General features: G+C 41.1%; 1 protein-coding gene across 3 annotated transcripts in view; it reads right to left on the bottom strand.

Moving 5' to 3' along the window:
• The window catches only part of KIF16B (kinesin family member 16B), a 313,597-nt gene that overhangs the window by 92,473 nt on the left and 194,290 nt on the right, over positions 1–26,834 (bottom strand). For 2 of the 3 annotated variants that reach the window (XM_007960606.3, XM_073008383.1), the window contains exons 18-22: positions 23,750–23,803; positions 20,857–22,215; positions 16,274–16,426; positions 13,938–14,034; positions 12,808–12,858 (exon numbers count right to left, since the gene is read on the bottom strand). In XM_007960606.3, coding sequence (XP_007958797.3) covers positions 12,808–12,858; positions 13,938–14,034; positions 16,274–16,426; positions 20,857–22,215; positions 23,750–23,803 — 1,714 coding nt within the window. Of the gene's footprint in view, positions 1–458; positions 11,511–12,807; positions 12,859–13,937; positions 14,035–16,273; positions 16,427–20,856; positions 22,216–23,749; positions 23,804–26,834 lie in introns of those variants that run through there. The other variant, XM_007960575.3, reaches the window with a different exon arrangement.

Raw genomic sequence — 26,834 nt, 5'->3', positions numbered from 1 at the left:
TTTTAAACATCAAGTGACCTTGTTGAGGGATGGATCATCATTAGAGTTCTTTCAAAACTATATGCACAGGCTGGCCGCGGTGGTTCACACCTGTAATCCCAGCACTTTGGGAGGTCAAGGCAGGCTGATCACTAGGTCAGGAGATTGAGACCATCCTGGCTAACATGGTGCAAGGTTGTCTGTACTAAAAATATAAAAAATTAGCAATATAAAAAATTAGCCGGGTATGGTGGCACAAGCCTGTAATCCCAGCTACTCGGGAGGCTGAGGCAGGAGAATCACTCGAACCCAGGAGGCGGAGGTTGCAGTGAGCTGAGATTGCACTACTGTACTCCAGCCTGGGTGACAGAGCAAGACTCCATCTCAAAAAAAAATAAAAATAAAAAAAAAAATTATATGGGCTTCTGTCACTTGAGGCACATGGCGGTCACACACACACCTGTGAGGGAGATGATCTGAGATGCAAACTTCATGTTTTTCACAGTTTTGCCTAGGGATACCTCCATTTATGTACTTGAACCTTTTAGGATCACGTGACTCGGGTTCTCAAAAAAGTGTGGATAACAGTATCCAAAAGCATAACATACTCTAACTGTATCTGCTTTCCTGACGTAGTCACAGGAAATGGACATGGGATTCCAGGTGATATTCACTTCAAGACTCAGAAGGAAGGAGAAGATGTGGAATCCAATCCTAGTTCTGGGACTTGGTCTCGGAGTAAGTCTCTCACCCTTTCTTCACCTCAGTTCCCCTATGGAAACGGCCATGATATTTCCAACTACTTGGGAGGGACCCAACTATGAATACAATAGTGCCCCACCCTGTGGGACTTAAGGTCTGAGGCAGACTCTGACAAGTGAACTGGCAATCACAGCAGGATGAGAAAGTTGTGATGGGGAATGGAGTGAGAACAACTACGAATATGTATCTTGTCATCCAAATGTCAGGAATTTTACTGAGGAAGAACAGTGGTCAAAATTGCCTCGGCATGTTCTGTCAGCTAAGCAATGGAGACTTACCTTTGACTTTCTAAATACCTTTTCTTTTAGGCACCCCTAAGATATATAATGAAACATTGCTATTTTACTGGGTACCACCTATGTGCCACACAGAGGGTCAGGCCTTGGGAATACAATATAATTTTTACAAAGTATTTGTAATTTCTAAGACCTTTAGTTTTTCTCAAGTACACATGCTTGGAACAAACATTTGATGTTTCTACTCTACATGGATTTATATTCTAATGGTAGATTTGTGACCTGAACTTTCTTTTTTCATAAGTCAGTTTTTAAAATGAGGTAAGACTGGAACTGATGGTCCGGGCATTTTATAACTGGTGATATGGTTTGGATATTTGGCCCCATCCAAATCTCATGAGGTGTTGCAATATTCTTGGTGTTGGAGGTAGGCCCCGTGGGAGGTGTTTGGGTCACATGGGGGGATCTCTTAGGGCTTGGTGCAGTCTTTGCGATAATGAGTGAGTTCTCACCAGATCTGGTCATTTGAAAGCATGTGGCACCTCCCTCCCACTCTTTCTCTTGCTCCTGCTCCCACCGTGGGATACGCCTGCTTTCCCTTCACCTTCCACTATGATTGTGATCTTCCCGAGGCTTCCCCCAAATAAAAAGCCAGTGCTATACTTTCTACACAGCCTGCAGAACCTGACCCAATTAAACTTCTCTTCTTATAAATTACCCAGTCTTGGGTATTTATAGCAAGGCAAGAACAGACTAATACAACTGGAGAGTTCTCCATTTCTAAGAATGTACCAGGGTGAAACCAATACCTAATACAAGGAAAGCTGCTTGAGGCTCAGGCTCATAGATTCTTCTCACACACACACACACACACACACACACACACACACACACACACACACAAAATCCCTGCCTTTGACAATTTCACTGGGCAAGTTAATTGAGTAGGGACCAGGTATTTGAGAATGAGTAGATCTTATAATATTTATGTAGCCCACCTCAATCTAGGGCAGTCCTTGACACACTAGCAACTGCCTGGACCAATACATGGCCCTTGGCTGGATATAAGAGCTACTGTCCCAAACAGGACCAGACAGTGAAGCGTAACAGGATCCTCTGCAGAGAAGAAAGATATTTCTTTCCATTACATATCATACTGGGGACGGGAAATACTGCCAGAGTCCCCACTATCACCCTTGGCTACAGTTTACTTCAATCTTACTGATTTCATATGAACTAAATATTAATGAGTATACAGAAATGAACAGCTACAGAAATGAATAACTAAAATACAAGGTAGGCATCTGAGCAAATGCATAAATTCAAAAATCAAAATGTGTTCCCATCAAATCATCACTGTGGTGTGAATTTGTAAACATTATTTTATGAAGTCAATTTCATGAGAAATGTGGAATTCTCGGGGTACAGTGTAAAAAATTATTGACATTCTCCTAAACTATGTTTATACTGGACAGGAAGTAAAGCTAACATAAATGTCTCTTAACTTTATTTTTGATTTGAAAGTGGCTATATTTTGAGTATCTTGAGGTTTATACTAGACATGCAAATGTTTGCTGTATCCCATTATATCCCATTATTTATGGGAGCTTTTATATTTCGATGGCATTATTTATTTTGGAATCTGTCACAGTTTCCCTATATGTGACAAAAAAGATTCTTAGACTCTGAAGGGGAAGTTGATGGCATTGTAGTAGGAGGTGTTCGGAACATCTCTCCGTGGGCAGAACTGGCATGGATGAGTACAGAAGACAGTATAAGCGATTTTAAATGTGCCATGGAGTCGTCCTATTTAGAAATAAAAAGTCAAGAAAAAGTAGATAATTGGTAACTTGAATTGTATATCTGTACATAAGAAATATCTTTAAAAGTTAAATACAAAAAATATTTTTTCTGATAGCTTTTAATGAAATAATGCTCTGTGGCAACAAATATGCTATTTTTCCACTCTTGGTGAAACACTGTAGCCCAGTTCTTAGCTGAAAGAAATAGGCAGAACATAAGGTACACTGTAAATATTCAGTTCAAAGTCTTCTTTTACTACTCAAGCCATTTTCTTCAAAAGGAACAAATTGAGGAAATGAACAGGAAGTGGCACTAATATCCACTCAGATCACCGCGGGCTCTCAGAGAACATGAAACAGTCCAAGTCCTCACGGAGTCATCAACAGTTGTACCTAAACATTCTAATTATGTACCAGACGGTCAAATTCAGTCTACACTGATCATGACAAGGTCTGGCCTAAGGACTGCCATCTAACCTCCAGAAGCCCACAGCCAAGCTTTGCTTCAGAAATACAGGCAAACCTGGCTTTTTATTAGATTTAACAAAGTTACAAATTCTCCTGTCCCTGTTCCAACCATAGCACATATTTCTAATCCTTCTTTTCTTCAACTACACATACTATACTGATAGTTCTCATTAGAGCTACTGTGTCTCGAGTACCTATTATGCCCCAACAATTTGAAAGTGGAGATTTGGGGAAAGAGACGATGGAGATTTGGGGAAAGAGATGATGGAGATTTATTATAGCCTCCAAGATCAGCCAGGTTGTAAGAAACAGGGAAGAAAGATAACATGCGGGAACAAGCACAAATGATGTATATGGTAAATAACCAGACAGGTTCCTATCCATTTCCAGTAGAGAAGCCTGCCTTTGCTATAAGGGGATCTTGTCTTAATTAACACTACTCTATCTTTGAAGGCTTGGCAAATACAATGGAACTGGATTTTGCCAAGACGTGGCCATACAGGCACATCCTGTTCATCCCTGTGAAGGACGGGACTTAACGACAGCCTGGTGTGGAGAAACAGTGCTAACATTATCTCATTTCTAAAGTGAGTTTGGAAGACTCACATCAGCAAACAAATACAAGTTTTGATATATATATATATCCTGAGGGATAAGTTACCCAGAAGATGGCAAACTGTTGGATACTGGTACTTGTAGAATACCTTAAATTTAGTGGCCTTTGGGTAAATCTAAAAGGTTTAGTTGACATTTCCAATCCATGATTCTCACCAGAATCAATTAGTTCTTCTACAAAGATCTGAGCTGACCAACATTGTTTCAAGGTTTGGAAATACTGAATATTGGATTAATGTTTCAACATGAAACTATTAAAAGTGTCACTATTTTTCTCTAGATCACCAGATTATATTAAGTGGTCATCATCTTTCAACAATGTATCAATTAATGGCTGATTTTAAAAAGATTAAATGTGGGGTCTATTATACCTGGCTGATAATGTAGCAACAACTGCTAAGTGGCTCTCACTATTAAGCATGAATACAGACAGGTTAGGACCCTCAGGGAAAAGCGGATATTCTCCCTTCTATTATAACGGTCCAGTGTTATTGATTAATCACGAAAAGTACCACTGATGTTCACTCACTCATTTTTTGCTGAGCCCTGGCTTTGGTTCAAACCATGCTGAATGCGAGGCCCAGGAGAAAATAAAAGGCAGGAATGCACTTCCAGCCAAAGAAGCAAAAGTAAACATACAAACTTACGTGCACCATATTCACACTATGACTGTGTCTAAGCTTTCTTTTATAGAGCTGAAAACACAGAGTGCAAAGAGGAGAAATAAGATCCATACAAGGAAATAAAAGGAATTGAAAAGAAACTTGTAAGGCAATCCTTGAAAACAACAACTCATACAGACAGAAATAATTATTAATGTCTCGAATTCCAAGAAAATAAATTTACAAGTCAGTTAAGAATCAACTTAGCAATACTTGGAAATATATATTTCAGCATAGTCATTCCTATTAAAAAAATCAATAAAAAATTTTACCAATGTCAGGAATAACAGTGACTATGAAATAGTTTTGGCACTGTGGACAAATATATATATTCTAGAGTAGAAAAGTCTAGATTTAAGTCCCAATTCTCAACCTAGTAATCCTTTTTTAGTCTAAATTTCCAAATCTGAAATGGAGTTCAATGTGAATTCCTGTATTCTAGTAGAATCACCGTAAGTATCAAAAGGAATAAAATATGAACAAGAAGTCCTATACATTGTAAACCACAATATAAACAGTGACTGGGATTGCTGTCATCCCTATAACCCACTGCACCTTCAGCAACAAAAGATTTTAACCAGATATTAAAAGGCAGGAGGAGTGACTTATAATAGAATCTCTTTCATTCTCATCAACTAGTTTATTCAATTCTATTCCTCATAAAGAAGGCATACTACAACAGTGCATCCTTAACCAGAGATTTGATGGTGATGGTTTGAAAAATGTATTGTGTAAGAAACAGTGGAGAGACGGAAGGGTGTTGGAGGTAAAGGAGAAAAATCAGAGGAGGCAGACATACGAGAAGTGTCTTCTCTGAAGGGTTGTGTATAATGCAGATTGCAAAATACATTTGTTTTTTCTGCAACAGAGGGTGCCATGGATGAACAGACTCTGCAGACTATGCAGATGGAGATCACAATAAGGGAGATTATGGAAAGAATGGTGTAACAGTAAGAGCAGTTCCCAATGAATAAACTGCTTCAGAGGTAGAAAGCAATCAGCTCATCCATGGAGGTACTCAAATTGAATAGGTAACTTAAAAGGTCCTAGGGCACACTCTTCCCGGTACCTGAATGTTTCCATTAGGGAGAAGTCCTACAAGTTTCATCCAAGTCTTATATTTTAATAGAGCTTTGGGAACCTTGACATAATACATCCATGGAAAATTAATTGCCGGTCCCAATTCTTCTCTCCCTGTAGTAGCCGTACATATCCAGAATCTTACCATGGCCTCTTGATGGATGGAGGCTTCCTTGCCCCTTGATTTGGGGCTTGGTCATGTGACTTGTGTTGGCCATTAAGATGTTAGCAGACACAGGCAAAGGCTTGCAGGGCTGCCCTTCTGTGTTTCTGTCATCACCATGATGGCTACTTCCCCTTCTGAGCAGATCCCAAAATGACATGTGCGGAGCAGACCAACCCTGGCTGAGCAACAGATGACCTGCAGCCTACAGCACAGCCACTCCAATCTACTTGCAAAGCAGCAGAATAAAATAAAAACATTTTTAATGTGCCACTGAAATTTGGGGGGGGTTGTTTGTTATTTGGCAATCGCAGACTGATATAACATCTGTCGCAGGAGATATTCTAAGGAATGAGGCAGAGTTGTCTAAGCTACATACTGGAAATTGTGTAACTAAATTAACAAAATGACCTCATTAGAAACTGGTCTATCCAATAAGCCGGGTTGATCATCAAAGCAGCATTAATAAAAGTGGCTCTAATCTATTTATCATACAAAGCTTTAAATCATCTGGGAAAGAGAATGTAAGCAAAAATTACTGTAATTACTACTGCTGGAAGGCTTAAGTACTCTCTTCCAAAGGGATGCAAGCACATTTTTAAAGTAATGAGAACAGGGAGACACACTGTTTTGAAATGTTTTTCAACAAAGACTAAATAAATTCATCCTGCCAACCACAAGTCTGTAAAACAGGCAGCTGTGTGCAAAATGGATTTTAATCAAATTCAGATGAAATCACTATTTCAAAAGTATTCAAAGAGCTATTGTCTAGAATGTATTAAGAAGTCCCACAATATAAATGTTTATGCCTATACTGTAACAATGCAGAATGCCACATAACCAAGAATGCATGTGTCTATTTTTTTCTGATTCAGAAACTCATTACAGCCGAGATGTCGTTACAGTAGGTTGAATACTCTGACTCTCACAGTTGCTCCACTCTAGGGGTGCCGTGGGCTTAGATAAACTCCTGAAGAAACGAGCAGAGGGAGTTGCTAGGATTGAAGCCGCAGCAGAGGGAGCTGCTAGGATTGAAGCCACAGTGGATAATGGCAACAACAATACTCCACTGGCTTTTACAGGCATCACGACCACCTTAATATTTATTTCACAGACAGTAAATCAAACTCTCACACCCAGGAACTATATCTTAACTCAAGGTACAAAGTATGCTTAGGTGAGAGAAGTGACATGCGGAATCTGAATGCTGCAAGCTGCTTCTATTATGTGGTACAATCTGAACATGATCCTCACTGTGGCCTTCTTCGATCATAAAGCAGACTGCAGAAGTTATAATGAGTGATATGATTTTTATACAATGCTCATATCTGCTGCATGTTCCATCTCTGAGAAATCCTAAAGACCATGATTTACAACATGGTGGAATTACGCTTCTGTGCCTGTGTGAATAAGCACATCTGTCTAATATTTAATACTCTTTGTTAAAATTATGTACTATTTATTCATCACTCCCTTTTTCCTGACCATGGCATCCCTCTGCTGGCATCTTAAAGTCTATTCCCTCAGCCCTTCATAATCATTAATTGTTTTTCTTTGTTAACTTGCACAAGACTATTGCAGTATAACTCTGTTTTTCTTATCAAGAAAATATGAGAAAATACTGGGTGGAACAACTTAAGAAGAAAAAAGGAATGCAAAATATATTAGTTTTAAAAAGTAAAAAAAAATAAATTAGGAGAAATATTATTGATAAGATATTAGAAAACTATCATGGTACGTTTTAGGAGTGTTTGTTCATGATGGAAGATGACCTACCAACTAAGATAATGACAAATTAGTGACTAATTTTAATGATGTCCTCATCAACGAGTTAAAAGCCTTTAGGTATAAGGTAAAAAGGTATTTACGTATGTGGGTAGAGGGTGCTTTGGAAGTGACAAAAACATGCTCAACCTAAAAACATGAGAATCCAATTGCCTTAAAAAACCAAATGCCTCCACTGGTCAGAAGCATACAAGGCTGCAGCCACCGGTCTGTAGATCGTAACACATTCTTCAATTCCCTGTCTTTTCCTGTTGGTGTCTGCAACACTAGGTAGAGGATAATATGTGGGAATGTAGACCCAGTGTAGGTAGCTTGTCAATTCCTCTGACAGGGGAAAGAGGGAAGACAAGCACTTCCTGGCCAAAAGAAGATGGTAAGTTTCTGTGTGTGTTAAGCTTTGACACCATCTCTGTCATTGATTAGGAACAGAAATGAAGAAGGCACTACAACATTTATGTTGCACTTATCCAAAGATTTGACCAGAATAGAAAATGGCCCTTCTATGCCAGGAGAATCACTGACTCACTCAGCTGCGTCCAACATCCACTGAGAGCTACTGGGGGCTAAAGATGGTTCAGCTGAGAGTGGACGGAGCGTGGGCAGAGCAAGACAGAAGCAAAGGCAGAAGCACATCTCCTTCCTTCTGAGAACTCTGGATTTAGGAGAACACACACCTGAGAGGGGAGAACAGTGGCAGAGCAACTAGGGTCAGATGAAATTAAAAACAAATACAAAACATGTAACCTGATAGGATTTTTGGACAGAGGGGGACTGAAAGGGTTGATCAGAGGAGCTAGAGACCCTGAAGAGCACAGTTTGAAGCCTCTCACCTAGGAGGAGGCAGCTGACTACTGGGTGGACCTTCATGGAGAGAGAAGCCCCACCCTGGGCAGATGCAGCAGGGAACTTGCCTGAGAAGGGAGGCCACTGAACGGACCAGCTGGGGCCAGCAGGAGACCTCGATCAAAGGTTGTAAGTGGTGGCTGGGTGAGATGCCAGAGGCAGGTGCCTCTAAGGGGACTATATATTTGACAAGACAGCAGAAAGAAGCCACGAGAAAAAAGTGAGACTCTGAGATAAAGAGACTTACAGGATAGAGGACAAAAGTTCTGAGAAAGAACTGGAATATGGTGGTGGTGGGGGATACGGGTTAGGTGGAATAGTTGCAGGTACACCAACAAGTGAGGAGCTGAAATAGCAAGGGTTAGAAGGGAATCATCAAGAAGTATGAAAGGAGGAAGGTAAAGGCAATTAACTGAGGAAGAAGACACTGCAGGGCATGCATCACTGTCTCGATTCTGCATACCATGGTGAAGGGAGGACACTTCAAATCCCTGGGTCCTCATAGGAAGCTTGACGCATCACTAATGTGCTCTGCTACATAACTATCCTAATCACAGCTGAAACCAAGGATGTCAATGAAGGTCACTGCCAGACTGGACACTTTTTCAGGCAGCACAAATTAGCCTGTTGGAATCCAGCAGGCACAGACAGATTCCAAGCCACCCCACTATAAATCGACACGAAGTCAAACAATCAGAAATGCTTTAATCACCTCACAAATAATGAAGCAGGCACAAATTTATAAGCCTGAGTTTCGAGAAAATGAAGCAAGGTGGTGATAAAGATATTTTATCAGGGCTCTGCTATTAGCTGTTTTTATTTTATTGTAGATATTTAAAATATTTACATTTTCAATTTTAGAAGTCTGCATTTTTCCAGTTCCAATTCAATTAGCTACACGGAGATATTCACATTGCCTTGACTGTTTTCACAATGCTTATTTTATTAATGATCTCAAAAAACACGTAGTGCATCTTTAAAAGTCTCCTCCTTAGAGTCTTGTCAAATGTGAGATTAGCCAAAGAGCCTCATCTTGAGAATTGAAAGTAAGTTTCCAGACCTCATGTGCGACATTCTGACTGCCTTGAAGATACAATGGGGTGGTGAACAACTGGACATTTGAGGCTTCCTGAAGGTGCTCAGGCGGACTATTTCTGGAACCCACTGAAGGTTTGAGTTTCGGTAAGAAGACTAGTTCTACTGTTGACACATTTTTCTTTTCTGGAACAACAGCACACCTGAATTCACTTAAAGCATGGCATTTGATCACATCAAATTGTGCACCTGGAGGAGGTATGTTTTGAGATCGAGTGCGTGGATAAAAAACACAGTCTTCCTTCACCAGTGCAATGTGGGTGTTCAGAAGGACTAGCGACCGGCACTGGTCACGGCCAGAGTCACCCACGACTTTCACTGTTGTATAGAGCAGTAACTGAACTTCTGCCAGGGAAGGGACATTGCCTTCCATATTTCCATGAAGAAAGTAAATCATGTCAACCAAGGTAGTCTGGAATTTGGATGACACCTGAACTCCATTTGGCAAAACTAAATCAGGGATTTCTGCTTTCCAATCAAGAGAAAGCTGAACCAGATCTTGCTGGAGCAAGGGATGATTAGCGCAGGCAGCGGCATCAGGCTCCAGCATCAGGACACACAGGAGGTCACGACACAGCTGTTGAGACAGGTATTTGTTGTAACTGAACACAGTAAGCAGAAGACCCTCTGCAGAGCTCAGGAATCGAATACTCTGTCCACCAAAGCCAATCTGAATCTCCTGTAGACCAGAGAGAGGCAGAGCATGAAAAATGCTCATTGAGCCAAGGAGATTATCTGACAGGACCAAAGCACATAAAGTTGACTGAAGCAGGAGCAAACATGCTGGTTGAGGGTCAGGTGCTGTGCAGTTAGCAACAGCAAGCCAGTAAATGCCTTTGACTTCGTTCATGTTGCCCAAAGGTTCTGGTAGAGAACAAGTCACATGCCTAAGAAGGTCTTTCAAAGGGCACTCTTGAAGTTTCAGCATTTGGTCCGGGAATTGCACAAGGCTCTGCTTAAATGCAGAGCTCTTTCTAGCATCTTCATATTCCAGGCGAAAAACGGAGCTTGGCGAGGAACCCGGTAAACCTGCAGCTGCAAAGGCAGACGCCTGGTAAGGCTCCGCACCCTCTGCTGGCCTCAGGCTCTCTGCAGCTTTGCTCTTGCTGCTGCCTAACCCAGCTTCCGGAGAATGAGATTCTGTTGACTGCATGTCAATCTTCAAGGGCATGTGTGGGGCTAAGTGCTTCAGAAATGGCAGGCTTCTGACGAATGTTGTTACCTGGGAGGGGAGCCCCCTTGGGGCACACAGACTTCCCACGAGCCTGGCTTGGCTGATCGCTTTTGTGCCAGCCTGAAGCAGGTGACTGCTGGTATCTTTATAAAGGTCTGAGAACTTGTGGTAAAAATATCCCAGTCCGTTGTTTCCTTCTGTTCTGATATTTATCAGTGACTCTGATGAGCTCATTTTTTTAGCATCCAACTCTTCCTCACCTTGCTGCTCACTATAAAACTCGGAGGCCAGTACACTCTGCAGGGCACTGCAGGATGCTCTCTCCTCATGGGAAATGCCTTCAGACAGAACCAAGCGGAGCACCTTGCCTTGCCTGGCCTGCTTGCCTCCACTATTTATAGACACTTCTTGGGATGTGTGTTGCAGCAAAGTCCAACTGGACTTGACTCTCAAGCTGTGTTCATCTTTATGAGTCATCAGCTCACTGAAATTTTCTGACTTACTCTGAAAATCTTCTGCATCTTCGGTGTTACTTTCATTAAGAAAAGAGATTTTAGGTAGATTAAAACATTTTGGTTCAAAATGGCCAGCAGGCTCGGGATGACAATATTTGTTTTCACTGTCCTGGAATACCTCGGGTACTGAGGACTGATCCCTTTGCTGGTGAGTTCTCTCTTGTGATGGTGAGGAAGTTATTTTAGGGCCTGAGATGCTCCACAGCATGGGATAATCCCAGGGGTCGTTCTGATCCACCTCCCTCCTCTCCTCTCTAATGAGGCTGGAAGTCTCAGTGGCATCTCTGGGCAGAAGCGGGTCAAGATACCATGCTGGGCAAAACTGCCTTTTCTGTTCAAGGTGTCAAAAAAAGTTGAAATGGGGATGTGGTATCTCTTTCTGTGATTCTTTTGCACATGATGATTCTTGTCATTGGTTTCATTGGGTAGATCAATTCAGAGGTTAAATAAAAAGCCTAAGCCATTTGTATTGATACATGATTAAAGAATTGATTATCTGATTCATCCATAGAACATCAATTTTCCATATTATATATATTATAAATCACTGAGAATTTTCATAGAAATACATTGTATGGGATTGATCCACAGTACCCACTTCTTGATCTAATATTTCATTTTCCCTACAATAAATTCCAAGTCCTCTGATTCAATGTTTAGAAGGTCAAATTTAGTTATGAAAATAAGTCCATGATCATATGTCCAAAATGCAATAAAAGCAAACTTAATGAAAATCAGATAGCAAGGCCAAAAGAAATGCCCAAGTGTTCTAACCCAGGTTACATTTCTCTCTCCTTTTGGTTTGTTTCATGGGAATCAAATGTTTCCATGAACATTAACAGGAATTATCATTACTGTTATCTACAAGTCATCACTGTGCACCTGCTATGTGCAAGGTACTGTGGACACAAAGAAATGAAAGCCAGTGTCTTGCTCTGTAGAGGAGGGAGATATCCAGGGGAAGATCACATCATTACTGGATGACTGGCAGGAGGGCGTGGCTGCGGCCAAAGTCAGCTCAGCCTCTGTGAACATCCACCTCTTGCTGTCTGTTCAGTAACGTATGAACACCATCTGGAAAATTTCCATCACCTACTATTTTTGGGAGGTTGATTTTTTTTAAATTTACAAATATATGGGAGGGACATGCCTCTCAGTGGAGGAAAATACCAGTGAAATCTTACAAATTGCATGCCCAAATAAACCTTGGTTTGACAATCCACCAGAGAAACAAGTTAATCAATCAAGAGTGTGTCCTTTGTACTACTGCCAACTCACAGTCTATAAAATGGACAGGAGGAGTACGGAGTTTCAATTCCAAACCCCATATCTGATTCTGATTATATAATTCTGCCTTTTAAATGCAGACCAAGGGAAAATATACTGTCACAAATGAAAAACTGGGCAAAGCTCCACAGCTACATACCATTCAAATAAAGTCAAAGCAGTTTCAATCTGCAGGATTCCGTTTAATTTTAAGTCCGTATAATAGCTTGCCTTCCCTATTAGCCATTAATCTCGTTGGGACCTCAAAATTCTAATTATGCAACTAAACATTAAGAAAATGTAATCACATAAGCATGCCATAATTTAAGGCGACCCTATCAATCTGAAAAATCATTACCTACCTCATATTTTAGTTTACGTTGAATGGTGCCATTGTGAAGTTTCTCATTATCCTGAAAAGAAAATAAAAAGCCCTCTATATTAAATTATAGCAAGTTTATGGGGCGGGGGACTGATTTGATTACAAGTATTTATGGGAATGGAAATCTAAATAAACATACTTGTCATTCAACAATGACAACCCTTCTAAATAATTTATATCCCCAAGATAAACACGACTCTATTGATCCATCTGCCATCAGAGAACTGAACTATTTACTCCTAATCCTAAAATTCTAATAATAATATTAAAAACAAGATTTCCTTAGGGCATTTCTTAATTTGCAGGATAGAAATGCACGGTCTTTATTTCAATATAGACTTGTCACAAATATGTATCTTCTAAAAGTCAAAATTCTATTTATATTTTGGATAATTTACAAAGTAAATTAAATAAATATGGAATTTGGAAGTATTTTGGAAGAAAACAGAAGAATGTTGCATGTAGAATTAAAAAGTATTTTAGACTTTATAATTGCTTAAAAGTTGTCGCAGAATTACAAAACTATAAAATAAAGTTACTCTTGAATTAATACTATTTATAAACTGTTACATTCTGCCCAAGTAATATTTAATATTTTTTCTAGAACATTCCACATCTGAATTTTCTCACTGGAAAACAAAAGAACCCACCACCACTACCCCCAAAAACTTATCTTCAAGGTCATCTTGAAAGATTAATGGGCTGAGTGCCATTAATCTTTTACATGAGCCACCTGTAATGTAATCTCATTACAGGAGGCTCACGCCTGTAATCCCAGCACTTTGGGAAGCCGAGGCGGGCGGATCACTTGAGGTCAGGAGTTTGAGACCAGCCTGGCCAACATGGTGGTAGAAACCCTGTCTACTAAAAATACAAAAATTAGCCAGGTGTGGTGGCAGGCGCCTATGGTCCCAGCTACTCGGGAGGCTGAGGCATGAGAGTCGTTTGAACTGGGAGGTGGAGGTTGCAGTGAGCCAAGATGGTGCCATTGCACTCCAGCCTAGTTGACAGAGCAAGACTGAGTCTCAAAAAAAAAAAAAAAAAAAAAGAAAAGAAAAGAAAAAAATGAATGAACGTGTTACTTCGTGTTATTTGGCTCCTTCAGCTTACCTTCATCATGTCTGCAGATGTACTGCAGCCTTCACTAATCACATGATGCAAATCCTGAAGGCGTCTTTGGACTTCTTTTTCAATGTAAGCATTGATCCTGAAACACAATGGAGATGGAGTAGATCTGACACTTCTAACCGCACAGGACATTCTGAGATCCTTTCTTTACTATGCCCTTCACGACAGGGAGCAATCTCATTCTAAATGCCAAACGTAACAACAACTTGAGAACTTCAACATTTTTACTTTTTTCAAGAAATCTGGTGCTACGTGTTCACTCTCTGGGTTTTGCCCAAATGAGGCAGAATTGAACAAGTAATAGACTATTGAGAATGGAAAGGAGACTAAGTGATCCCATCCAAGTCCTTAGTGGAATGCTTGCTGTAGGATGGGAGAAATCAACCACTGGCTTCAGAAGGCTCTGCGGTCTCTGATCTGACGCCAAGACAGAACATTTCATTCACAGAGCCTTGGGTTCCTCATACAGAAAAGGATAATACAGATGATAGTTATTTCTCACATCTCAAGGTCATGTATGAGAATTACCAAAAAAGAAAAAAAAAATAAGCAAGAGATGGACATACTCTCTACGAATCTTCCTCATTCAGATTGAACAATGTCTTGCATACTTGTATTCCCAGTCTGTCTTGTCTCTCCAAATGGGTTCTCTGTACCTGGCCAGCAAGACCACATCTTAAAGGTCTCTGCCTTCCAAAATGCCCAGGACAGGGCCAAGACAGAGATGAAGCCACACACCGCTGACTTTTGAAGCAGTGTCAACTTATTATCTGATATCTCATAAAATGTAGGTGAAGTTGTATGAGGCAAAACTATCAGCCCTGACCACCTCAGTGGATTTTGGTCTAATCTCTGGTCATTCCACCTCACTGTTTTTAGGTCATTCCACCTGGAGGAACCAGAGAGACTAGAGAATTTTATCTTCATCGAAAATCTTTCTAGTGGCAGAGAGTGCCCAAATGGAAGTCATTCTGTTCTAGACTCCCCTCCTCCAATTCTACAGGTACTGATTAGATGGATTATTACTATTTTTGAGATGGAGTCTCACTCTTGTCTCCCAGCCTGGAGGGCTGTGGTGTGATCTCCGCTCACTGCAACCTCCACCTCCCGGGTTCAAGTGAGTCTCCTGCCTTAGCCTCCCAGGTGGCTGGGATTACAGGTACCCGCCACCACACCCGGCTAATTTTTGTATTTTTAGTGGAGACAGGGGTTCACTATGTTGGTCAGGCTGGTCTCGAACTCATGACCTCTGGTGATCTGTCCAGTTCAGCCTCCCAAAGTGCTGGGATTACAGGTGTGAGCCACCACGCCCAGCCAAATGGATTATTTTAAATTAAATAGTTTCCATGTTTATATGTTAGCACATTCACTAAATAAATAAGTAAATCTGCATAAACACATGCATAATCCTGTAATCATTTCTATACTACAGAACAAAGAGAAAAGATTTTCTAAAATGTTAGGCAAAGAGCTTAAAATTTTAGGTAAAAGAGCCCAATCATTGTTTTCTTATAGGCAAAGAATAATTAAGCTGATTTTTCTACGGGCTCTAAGCCACAGAGCAACACACAATGCCACGTAAGCTGAAAATCACTTAACTAAAGTAACATTAGATATAGATTTATTATACTCACAATCATTGTGAATATATTAGTTTTTATAACAAACTTCATCTATGACATATAAATTAACTGTCAACACAAGGTCCTCCTCCTTGGTACAGTTAAGTTAATTCTAGGTCTTTGTTTTTGTCAACCTGGCCTTGCCTCACTTTGTGCTGGATGAGCTGGTTCCCCTGCAACTTTTCATTCCACCCTCTCATTCAAACCACACTTGACTCTTGAACAACACAGGTTTGAACAGCACAGGTCCACTGATATGTGAATTTTTTCCAATAAATACAGTTGGACCTCCCTATTAGTGGTTTCACATCCACAACTGTACACAGATTGAAAATGTAAGGAGGGCAACTGTTTCTAACCGCAGGCTCCAGAGGGCTAACAGGGGGACTTCAGGATGTGTGGATTTTGTATCAAAGAGCCGTCCTGAAACCAATCCTATGCAGATACCAAGGGACAACTGTACCTGCAACAAGATGGATCTGGCTAGCCAGGTCTCAAGTCCTTGACTTTCTTGAAACCACCTCTTACCCTACCACTGGCAGGCCAATGGCAGATGAAGGCAGAGCACATCTCAAGCACATGTACTACCTGTTGCCCTTAATACAGCCCTCCAGATACAAAGTAGTTCAATAGAGAAACAATGAATCCTTGAGTCACATCAAATGAGAAGCCTGGAATCACTTTCATGTCCAGTACCTGGCATCCATGAGGGGAACCAGGTGTGATTTTTCAGCACTGACTGGCAAGCTGGAAGAAGCCACCTTCCCTTCCAGGGTCCCATGATGACTTTTTTGAACACCATCGACCTCATAAATCTTCTGTTTCAGCTGCTGGATTTCATATTCTAACCTACACAGATAGGAACCACATAATTCATTCATTAATAGTATTTCCTGATCATCCTTACTGTGTGAGACATTGTTTTACACAACATGGGGGATCAAGATCTGTCCTCTGTATACAAAGAACTTTATCTTCTAGTAGACAAGGTGCCAGATACCCCTAAGACAAGACATAAAGTGCCAATGGGCCACAAGAAGGGTTCAGGACGAGCACTGTAGGCATCCAGAAGGTAGAGTAAATTTGACCATCAAGAGCAAAGATCTCTCCACTGGGCTCCAAACAAGTCCTAGAGGTAGGTGTGTAGGATTCTGAGGCCTGTAACTCCTGCTTCAACAAGAGTTGGTTGTGGACTACATACATATCAGGGTTCTGGTAAATACTTACATTTGACGAAAATGATCTGTATTTTAAAGAGTTTTTAAAACCACAAATCTAGGAGAAAGTTCAGTCAAGGCAGTTCTAAGTTTAGTCTCCAGAGGCCAGTGGGAATGGAGGCATTTGGAGATGATGGCAGAAGATTATCTAAGTGCAGAAAGCAATATGAGCAATGGGGCAGGCCATGAAAACCAGGCATCCACTTTGCGCGGAGGCAGAGGGCGTGGGAAGGGGAAGCAGAAAAGACAGGCCTAGGAAAGTAGGTTGAGTTCCACAAGAAACTAAAATAAACCATAAAATTTACCTCCAATGATAAATGATACATCTATATGAGGTCAAATGTATGTAAAGTCTTTCTCCCACCGGCCCAGGCATACTTGAATCCAGGGCCATCAGGCCAGAGGGCCAAGCTTGCCAGTGAATTTGGCCTCAGGGAGCATGAGACTGCAGTCCACTCACTGTGTGAACTTGGCGAAGTTATTTAAAAATGGGTCTCAATTTCCTCATGGATCAAATGAGAGTGTCAACTAATCTCCCTCAATTCCTTCAGCTCTAAAAATCAGAGATTCTGCCTTCAGATGCCAACACACCATGATGTTGCCAACCCTCTGGTGTCACCAGCAGCAATCTGACTGCTCTATCTTGAACATGAAAGCCAAGTTCTGAACTTTCCAACATGGATCACAGGGTCATGAGGGTAAGCACTCATGAGACCCACACGAGGCTGTGCCCAGTTTAACTCAGTCCTTTCTTGGTCTACTGATTAGCATCTTCTAGAGCATCAACTTGCGGAACATACAGTATTTTCAAAAGATAAGACATAAGCAAAAAAAAAAAAAAAAAAAAAATGATGTCAGAGGCCTGGTGGTGGGCAAAGAATTGAGGAGCAATATTAGTAGGGTATTATCAATGGCCAACAAAACAAAACAAAACAAAACGAAACAAACAAAAAAAAATGAGCTGGATGTCGGCAGGCAATTAGCAATGTTTACAGTTAAGAAAACTCCTGCTGGGGTTGTTAAGAATTGTCCTTCAGCACAGGGCCAGTGGCCAGTGAAAAAGATTCCACAGAGCAAAGGAGGGTTTGAGTGGTATCCTGAAGCCTGAGTGAGATTTATATGGGTGGCAAGGGACAAGCTGGCCTTCCCGTGTGGCAGACCATAGTCAGAAGACTAGAGGGCTAAGTGGCTCAGAAATGGGTGATAAGATTGAGATCTGACGTACAACTCTGCCACTTTCTGATGGTGTGACATTCATCCCCAATGGTTATACAACTACTGCAGGCTTCAGTTCCCTCATGTATAAGCTGTAGACGATGGCACTCTTTATTGGAAAAGTAAATGACAACGCACACACAGCATTTAAAGCAGGATCTGAGGTACACACAGTTATTCTTCATGGCTTGCCTCATGACTATTATCATCGTTGCCATTGTTAAAGGACTCTGACAAGAAAACAGGATTAAGTGTGAGTATTCACAACTTGCCTCTGTTATCCCTGCTATGGTGACAGGAGGCGTTTCCAGTTGGGTTACCTGATCCATGTCAATGGGGCAGCTGGAATGAGCAGGTGGTGGGAAGAAAAGCAGGAAAATGGATTAAACCTGGTTCATAAAGCACTGAGAAGGCAACGGGAGAGGACATTCTTGTCCAGTCTGGCCCCACATGAATTTAGTATTTCACACTTGTGGAATTTTACAAGGGGCCAAGTCAGGCTGCATGGTGAATCCTGGCTTAGCCATGAGAACCCTGGGAGAAAACGAAGCACAACAGAAATTCCCATAGAAAGCTGTAGGGGCATCGCAGTCAGAACACAGCGCCCGGAATCTGTTGGCCTGAATTAGCACTTAGCTAGCTAAGTCTATTTCATGAAAACTCATGAAGCTAACAGGCCCCTTTACTTGGCTTGTGAGGGAACACTCACATTGTGTAACCACTTCTGTGGAAACTGCAACACTGTGTCTGCTATTATACAGTATTAATACTAAATGGCCAGGTGACAAAAGCCAAGGACATCAAGCTAAAAGCTCATGCTGCATTCTTATTGCACACTACAGGCTACAAATTGAGAGTGTGCCCTCCACTACTTTAAATTTCCTGGGGCTGGATCTTTGTCTAGCAATTTCATTTACATAACATACCTGCAATCATTTTCTTAAACCCCCAACCTATTTCTCTGAAATAACAGCATTAGGGTTTTTGATTGTTACTTTGTTGCTGTTTTGCCTGAGGGAACTACCAGACAGTGATGGTAAATATAATCCATAGCATAACCCAATCATTTGAATGGAAGTTGTCCTGACCTTTTCAGGCAGTGTGATGGGTGAAGGCTACAGTAACACTTCTGAGTGGGTCTTGCCTTGTTATCAGCAACCAGTCCCATGTGTTTGCTAAATGCCAAAGTGGGGTGTCCTGGCCAGTACACTGGACCTCTGGTGCAGCCCCCTTAGGAGGTGCTGTGGGTGGGGGAGGTACTGCAGAGAGGGCAAGCTTTCATCTCTCCAATTTGAGCTTAAGATCTCAACTGAGCAGGGAGTGGTGGCTCATGCCTATAATCCCAGCACTTCAGAAGGCTCAGGTGGGAGAACTGCTTGAACCTAGGAGTTTGAGACCAGCCTGGGCAACACAGGGAGACCCCATCTCTTTCAATAAATAAATAAATAAATAAATAAATAAATAAATAAATAAATAAAAAGCCAGGCATGTAGTATACACCTGGGGTCCCAGACATTTGGGTGGCTGGGGCAGGAGGATTTCTTGAGCCCAGGAGTTTGAGGTTGCAGTGAGCTATGCTCACACTACTGCACTCCAGCCTGGACCCAGAGCAAGACCCTGTGATCTCATCCATCCTCTTCTTAATACAAGTGGTGACACTGAGGCCCAGCGATGAAAGATCCTGCCCAAGGTAAGAACATCCTACCATCTTGATAGGAAGGGGCTGAACCAGGCTATAAATTCCTCTTGCAAGTCTCCAAATCGGGTGATGTTTGCATCACCCAGGTGGCTGTTGGCCTTTCTGTGAGTCTTGTCATCATGTCTTCAAGGCTCCAAAAAAGGTGTTCTCAAATTCACGTACTATTCATTTTGAGAACTTATGGTCTGGTAAGCATGGTGACAGAAAATAGGTGAAGGAAGATAAATATTCTTACCTTACAAGACAAGAGTGCTAGTTTCCTAGTTTTATTTTTCATGACAACAAAAATAATACCAGTAAATCACCAAACATGTTCTAATATCCCACTGTGTTCAGAATCATCTGGAGTTTTGTTTGTTGGTTTGGTTGATTGTTTTATAATGCAGAGTCCTGAGGCCTCCTCTTAAATACTGTGACTCAATAGGGGTGGGAGAAGTATTTATTTTTTATTCCCAACAGGTTGTAGAAATCAGTAGCCTGTATGCAAACCATGAACTCCAGGGATGATACTTACTTCAACAAGTGCTAGTCATGGAGAAGATGCAAAACCATTGGTAAGAAAGGGCAGGGAAGCAGAGATGGAACGAGGTGAGGGAGGAGGGCGGAAAATAGGGAGAGAAGGAAAGAGACAGGGAGCAAGAGAGAAAGGGGTGAGGAGGGAAGGAAGAAAGGGGAAGGAGAGGAAAGAGAGAGGGCTAAGGAAGAAAAAGGAGGAGGAAATAGATGCAATGGAAGAGAAAGGAGGGAACGGAAGGGGAAGAAGAAAGAGAAAAGAGAGGGAGACAGGGAGGGGAGATAAGAAAGAAGGAAAGGAGAAATCAAAGTGGAAACTTTCTCAGTCTTGCATTTATCAAAATATTAAAACACATGCATTCCATAGGTGAGTGGGATAATGAACATGGGCTTTGCTTTTGTTCGTGTGTTTTTCAACTTTAGGCCAACAATTCTAAAACAAGAACACTAAGGAGAAATACAAGTTTAGGGGTACTTTCCTCAGTTCTGGCAAATACAAGCATTTGTCTATGTATTAGAGAACATGAAGGCTAAAGGAATAACTTAAAAAAAAGTGACAAACACAACATGAGGAGTGAAAAATGAGCACTCATTTGGCACCCACTGTATGCCACACCCTTCCTTCCCAATCTCACCTCTCCTGGTCCTTCTCCAGGGCTTCCTGCTCAGCCTCCAGGCTAGCCTGGAGCCCTGACTGCTCTCTGCTGCCGCTGTTCAGACTGGCAAGTTTCTGCCTCTGCTCTTCAATCTCCATGCCCAGGGTGGAGCGCCTCTGCAGCGCAGAATGTCTCCTCTCCAGCCTGGCCAGGGCCCGCTCCAGCGCCTCTCTCTGCTGCTTCTCTCTGGACTCCAGAATCTCCTTTTCCTTTTTCCTCACTTTTTCCTCCTGACGCGCAATGTTGGCAGTGAATTCAAAGGTGGCTTGGAGCTTTTGCAGCTGGCTTGCATTGGCCTGGTACTGTGCAAGCTGTTCTTCTTTTTCTTCCATTTCCTTTTCTACTTGATAAAGAGTGTTGTCTAAGCTGAGAGGGCCTCTGTCAAGAATTTCAAATGCTCTCTGCTTTTCTTCCAACAGAGTTGGCAAGTGATTCTGCAGGAGGTACTGTAGCTGGCGTTCTTTATATTGCAGCCTGTACTCCACTGGCTTTATTTTCTCGAAATCGTGAGCCACTTCTGTGACATCTGTGACACTATCTTCATGTTTTCCCAACAATCTAGATTCTTTGTCATGTTCACATTTTAAACACTCTAGGATCTCCTGTTCTTCTTGGACTTCTTTTTTCAGGAGGTCTTTCTGCTGAACCAGGTCCTTCTCCAAGTTCACTAGCTTGACAAGCTGCCTTCTCTTGAATTCGAAGAAACGCAGTTGAGCCTTTTCTAACTCCTCGCCATCTTCATCCCCTCCGGCACGAGCCTCCTTCACCCGCAGCAGGGATTCCCGAATGCCTTCCAGGTCTCTCTTCTCCTCTTCCACCCACTGCACCTCCCCGCGCCGCAGGAGCTGGATCATCTCCTGCTTCTCTCGGAGCTGCTCTTCCAGATGGGCCACGAGCATGACCTGCTCCTTCTCCTGCTCCTCCAGTCTCTTTTTTTCCAGTTCAAGCTTGGCATACTGTTCATCTTTTTCCTTTTGGAGCCGGTCCAGTTCTTGAAATATCTGAAACTTCTCAGCCTTCTCGTTGTTGTTGAGTTCTTTGAGTCGTTGGAGTTCTTCTTGGACGCGGAGAAAGGTCTCTTCTTCTTGTCTCTTCTTCTGCAGCTCGATTTCCTGCTGTTCCCTCAGCCTCTCCTCTTCAAATTTTTCCTTCTCAGCAAGCAAATCCTTTAGCTTGTTCTCGATGTGGAAGCTGCGGCGTTTGAGGCTCTCCTCCTGCTTACGAATCTGGAGCTGCACGATTTCTGTCTCCTTGCGCTGGGTCTCCACCTCCTGCTGCATCCGCTCCAGTTCGGCCTTGTCTGATTTCTGCTTTTCCTCCATTTCTTCTATGAGTTTCCTGAAATGCAAAGCACTGACTGGTTGTTATCTGATCATTGTTCAAATGTTGCTCTAACTTTACTGAAATGTTCTGAAAATGCACGGACGACCAGGTCAAAGCCTCCATTAAAATAAAAAAAGAAGAGCAACTGCTTTCCTTTAAATTTCCAGCAGCATCCTGTTTTTTATTTTTTAACTGTCCAACATATCATCTGCCTATATTCCTGAAGTGGCTTCTGATATCATTTCTTTGTAGAGCCTATAATCATAATGTGTTATGCATGATATAATTTTAAAAGGCCCCGAGCTCGAAGAGAAAGAACCATGCCCAATTTAAATTAAATGTGAATAACTTTATTCAGCCCAATGACTAAAACTCAACAGAAGTTCAGTTACAAGACAACATTAAATAAAAATGCTTATGCTGTCCTCATCTCATTGGGGTCAAATATCAAAGTCATGATAATCGACAGTTCACTGTTCCAGCTAAAAAACTACATACTACGTAGCATTTAATCACTAGTTTGGGACAAATGGTGATCATCAAATGGCCCAAAATGTTAGTTTATTAGTGCATAACACTGAAACTAACTGGAGCCTCCATTAGAATATACACATGTGTAATTTTGCAGGCTGGTGGGGAGGTGACATGTTGTGTCTTCTGTTGGAGAACAAATGATCTCCACAGGGCACTGTACCATAAAGTTTAGGGTTGGGATGGCCTCCAGAGGAAGAGCACAGAGTTAGAGTAGGAATACACGGCCTCCACCTCCTGACCACCAAATGTTTATCTCGGATGATGCTGGAAACTAAGACAATTTATTTGTGACATTTAAACTCCAGGTCCTACAAAATAAACATTTACTTTGCAGATTTTCTATAGCTTTAGTTTTTACTCTAATTGTCATCTTTGGTCTATGTCTCGGCTGGTTAAATAGGACAGAAAAGACAGAAAAGGAGAAAATACAGTTTTATCAGGTAAAGAATTATTTCAGAACATATAAAGAACTGTCCAAATCAATTAAACAGCCATTTTTCCCTCCACCCTGTGTCCCCATACACAAAAGAAAAGTGAGCAAAGAATAAGAAAAGCAAATTTTACATGGGGAAATACAAAGGCTAAACAGTATCAGGAAAGATGTTTTAAAAGCAGGGAGGTAGAAGGAAGGGAAATTGTCATTCTTCAGGCTTTTTAAAAACTCAGGGGATGTTATTAAGAGAAGATTTACTTTTGACTACATTTAAATGAATACATTTTGGTGTATTAAATTTAATTGGTGTGTTAAATTTGCCTACTGACTCTATTTCTCGTTTCTCATAAATATTTGAAGACGAACTGTTTAAAAAAATTTACACTTGAAGAAAAACCAACTACTCCAAAAACAAAAACAAAAACAAAACAAAACAAAAAGACCTGCAGTCATTAGACATGTAAATAACAGACACAGAGCAAGAGCGAAGTACTGAAGCAGACACAGATGAAATCAGTCCAGGATATTAACACAGGAATCCAGACTACAGTAGTGTTGAAACTTGAACCCCATGTGGCTTACCTTTTACTTTCTAATTTTTCAAGTTCTTCACGCTGTTGCCTCTCAAATTCAAGTCTAATAAAATCAAATGAAAATGAGTCACTTTTCTAAAGAGCTTCTCTCTCTCTCTCACTCTCTCTATACAGAGTCACATATTAAAAAGGGCATCAGTTTTCCAAATATTACTATTAATTACCATGGATTAGCAAGATTAAAATGCATTCTTTGCTTTAGGACTATGATTAGGAATTAGACATACTTTTGGGTACTTGAACTCAGGCTGAAAAGAACAGATTTTACTTGAAGGAAAACAAACAAAACAAAAACTGCATTGAAAAAGCAGAGTTAAACAAGACTTCTAAATGAGAAGCACGTCTACTCCATGCAGCTTAGCACTGATGAGTATATAAAAATGGAGAATCTCTACCTTAGACAGATGGGTCCTTTTATAGGGAAAAGACTGCCAGGGAGGTAGAGAGAGAGAGAGAGCACAGACATCAATTAAGGAAAGCATTTAACAGGAAGGAATATCAGGAGAAAAGCAGTAAGGTACTTAAAAGCCAATAGCCATGCACAAATGGAAACATCTTTTTATAAGTATCACATTTCCCAATGATTATTGGGAAACACACACTCATGAAACAAACACTCCATTCCAAAAAGTTAGCTCTGTTATGTTTTACACTTCTCACACTTCTCATGATAATCATAGTAAATAACTGAGTACCAATAATAATTATAAACAGTAATCAAACTGGTACCTTTACTACTTTATAGATAGTTATACTGCATGTAGGTTCATCAAGTTCCTGCTGTAATTAATAGTTATGCAACACAGGAGTTATGGGGGTTGTGAGATTGTGAACAGATTCATAGTGGTGGTAAAATAAAGGGATTTAGGTCATCGGGAATTTTAAAACAACTCACTAAAATAATAACACAAGCTGATTTCTTATCAAATATTATATTTAATTATTGCAAAGTTTAACTATTCTTATTAAGCAGCAGAAACTATATTTCTTTATTTTTTTTTCAGGGTTGGGATTGGGGTTGGGTCAGACACTGCCAGCTCCCCCACCCCCCCACCCCACCACACTTGAACTATAATTCTTAAGTTTATACATTTTTATGTTGTGGTAGAGGGCAGATACAGCTAAAAAGCTTCGCTACAGAAAAGTCACCATAAATCTTCCCTGAATAATGTGCAAAATTCAGATTGGAAACAACTACTTAGTCATGAGTGAGCAAACACTTCAAATAGTTCTCTTTCCAGTTTAATAATGCGGGGAAATATTGAGAGTAAGATGTCTGGTGGACTTCGTTTTGGGGTTGTTTTTTGAGACAGGGTCTTGCTTTGACGTCCAGGTTGGAGTGCAGTGGTGTGATCATGGCTCATTGCAGCCTTGACCTCCTGGGCTCAAGCAATCCTCCTCTCTCAGTCTCCTGAGCAGCTGGGACTACAGTATGGTGGCGTTTTTAGGCAGAACTGAGTATCTCTTACATGGCAGGTGCTGTGTGGGGTGATTTGCACACAATCTCCCTCATCCACCCAGCAAATTCTAAAGGCAGCAAACAGTATCTCCATTTTTCAGATGAGGAATCCAAAAGTTTGGATATGTTGAACACCTTCTCCAAGGTCACAGTGGTAATAGGTAGTGGAGCCAGGATGTGAACTCATGGCAGCCTGCTTCCAAAATACCGCCTATTAACTCAGTTTATGAGCAATGTTCAAATTTGTGATATAAAATAAAAGTATTAAATATTTCATTGAAACTTGTTAGATAACAATATATTTATTCTGACAAACACAAATAATCTGTACCTTAGCATGAGAAATCAGCCATATAAATCTAAATGAAAAGCATTTGCCAGTCATGAAGGCTAGCCCATATGCAATTGCATTAAGTAGTCTTAGGACTTCGTTAAAATTAACATTTGATCATTCCTTTTTATTTAAGAATAAACAGAACCTCAGGAAGGATTCCAAGTTAGTATCTTCACACTTCAGTAGAGTTCAGTCTTTCTAGAGATATTTACATAGTCAAAAAGAATCACTGGATCAAATACTTTTTAAAACCTAAGAATTTCCCTAATGGAATGAACTGTACTCTTGATTTTATTTTCTGTGAACAAGAGCTCAGTGCATACACCAGTAGAGCTGGCTTTGACGGTGTCACGTGTGCACAGCCAAAAATGCTACACTGAGCACTGGGCGTTCGGATGGAAACCTACCATCTAAGGACTGTTTATAGAAACAAGTTCTGCGCATCACAAACTGGAGCCTGTCGTGGGGTAGGGTGATGGGGGGGGGGTTGCATTAGGAGATATACCTAATGTAAATGATGTGTTGGTGGGTGCAGCACACCAACATGGCACATGTGTACATATGTAACAAACCTGCACGTTGTGCACATGTACCCTAGAAGTCAAAGTATAATAAAAAACAAATACATAAAAAAAGAAAAAAAAAAAAAGCTAAATGACATCTGGAACCCTGGCAGCAAAAAAACAAACAAACAAAAAAGGAAACAGGTTCTGTGTTTGACAGTCAGCATGCCCTCCGTCACTTGTTCTTCCAGCCTTAGAAAGCATATTTCTCATCCATTTTAACAAAGCAGGAAACTGAGGCTTAGAGTACGTAAGCAGCAGAGGCAGGACTTGAATTCAAGTTTGGTAATAAAATCTCTGCTGCCAATCACAACTGTTGCTACTAGTGAGCTGCATGGTCTCAAGGAGGCAATTAGTTCTGAGTTTTAATATTTAACGTGACATTTTAACTGAGCAACTACTTTTTAAAAACTGAACACAGTGTCAAGTACTGTGTTAGGCAAGAGGCTTCAACAGTCTGTAAGAGAGATGTGGTCCCTGTCCCCACCAGGCTCCGGGTCTGTAAGAGACAGTCAGGGTGTCACATATGAGCATGGGGTACTGAGCCCAGAATTTGGTAGTACCTAGGATCAAGCAGAGCTTCCTGAAGAAGCATATATCTAATCTGGGTCATTCTTTCTCTTGCATGATATAGAAACTCAAAGAAAGCTAATAAAATCAGATTTGGGCTTGCTATAGGAGAGGTGGCAAGACATGAAGCTCAAGAGGACAACAGAAG

Source organism: Chlorocebus sabaeus, chromosome 2 (assembly GCF_047675955.1).
Source record: "Chlorocebus sabaeus isolate Y175 chromosome 2, mChlSab1.0.hap1, whole genome shotgun sequence".
NCBI lineage: Eukaryota > Metazoa > Chordata > Mammalia > Primates > Cercopithecidae > Chlorocebus > Chlorocebus sabaeus.
Note: the sequence above shows the minus strand (reverse complement) of the source record. Positions and strands in the feature narration are given on the sequence as shown.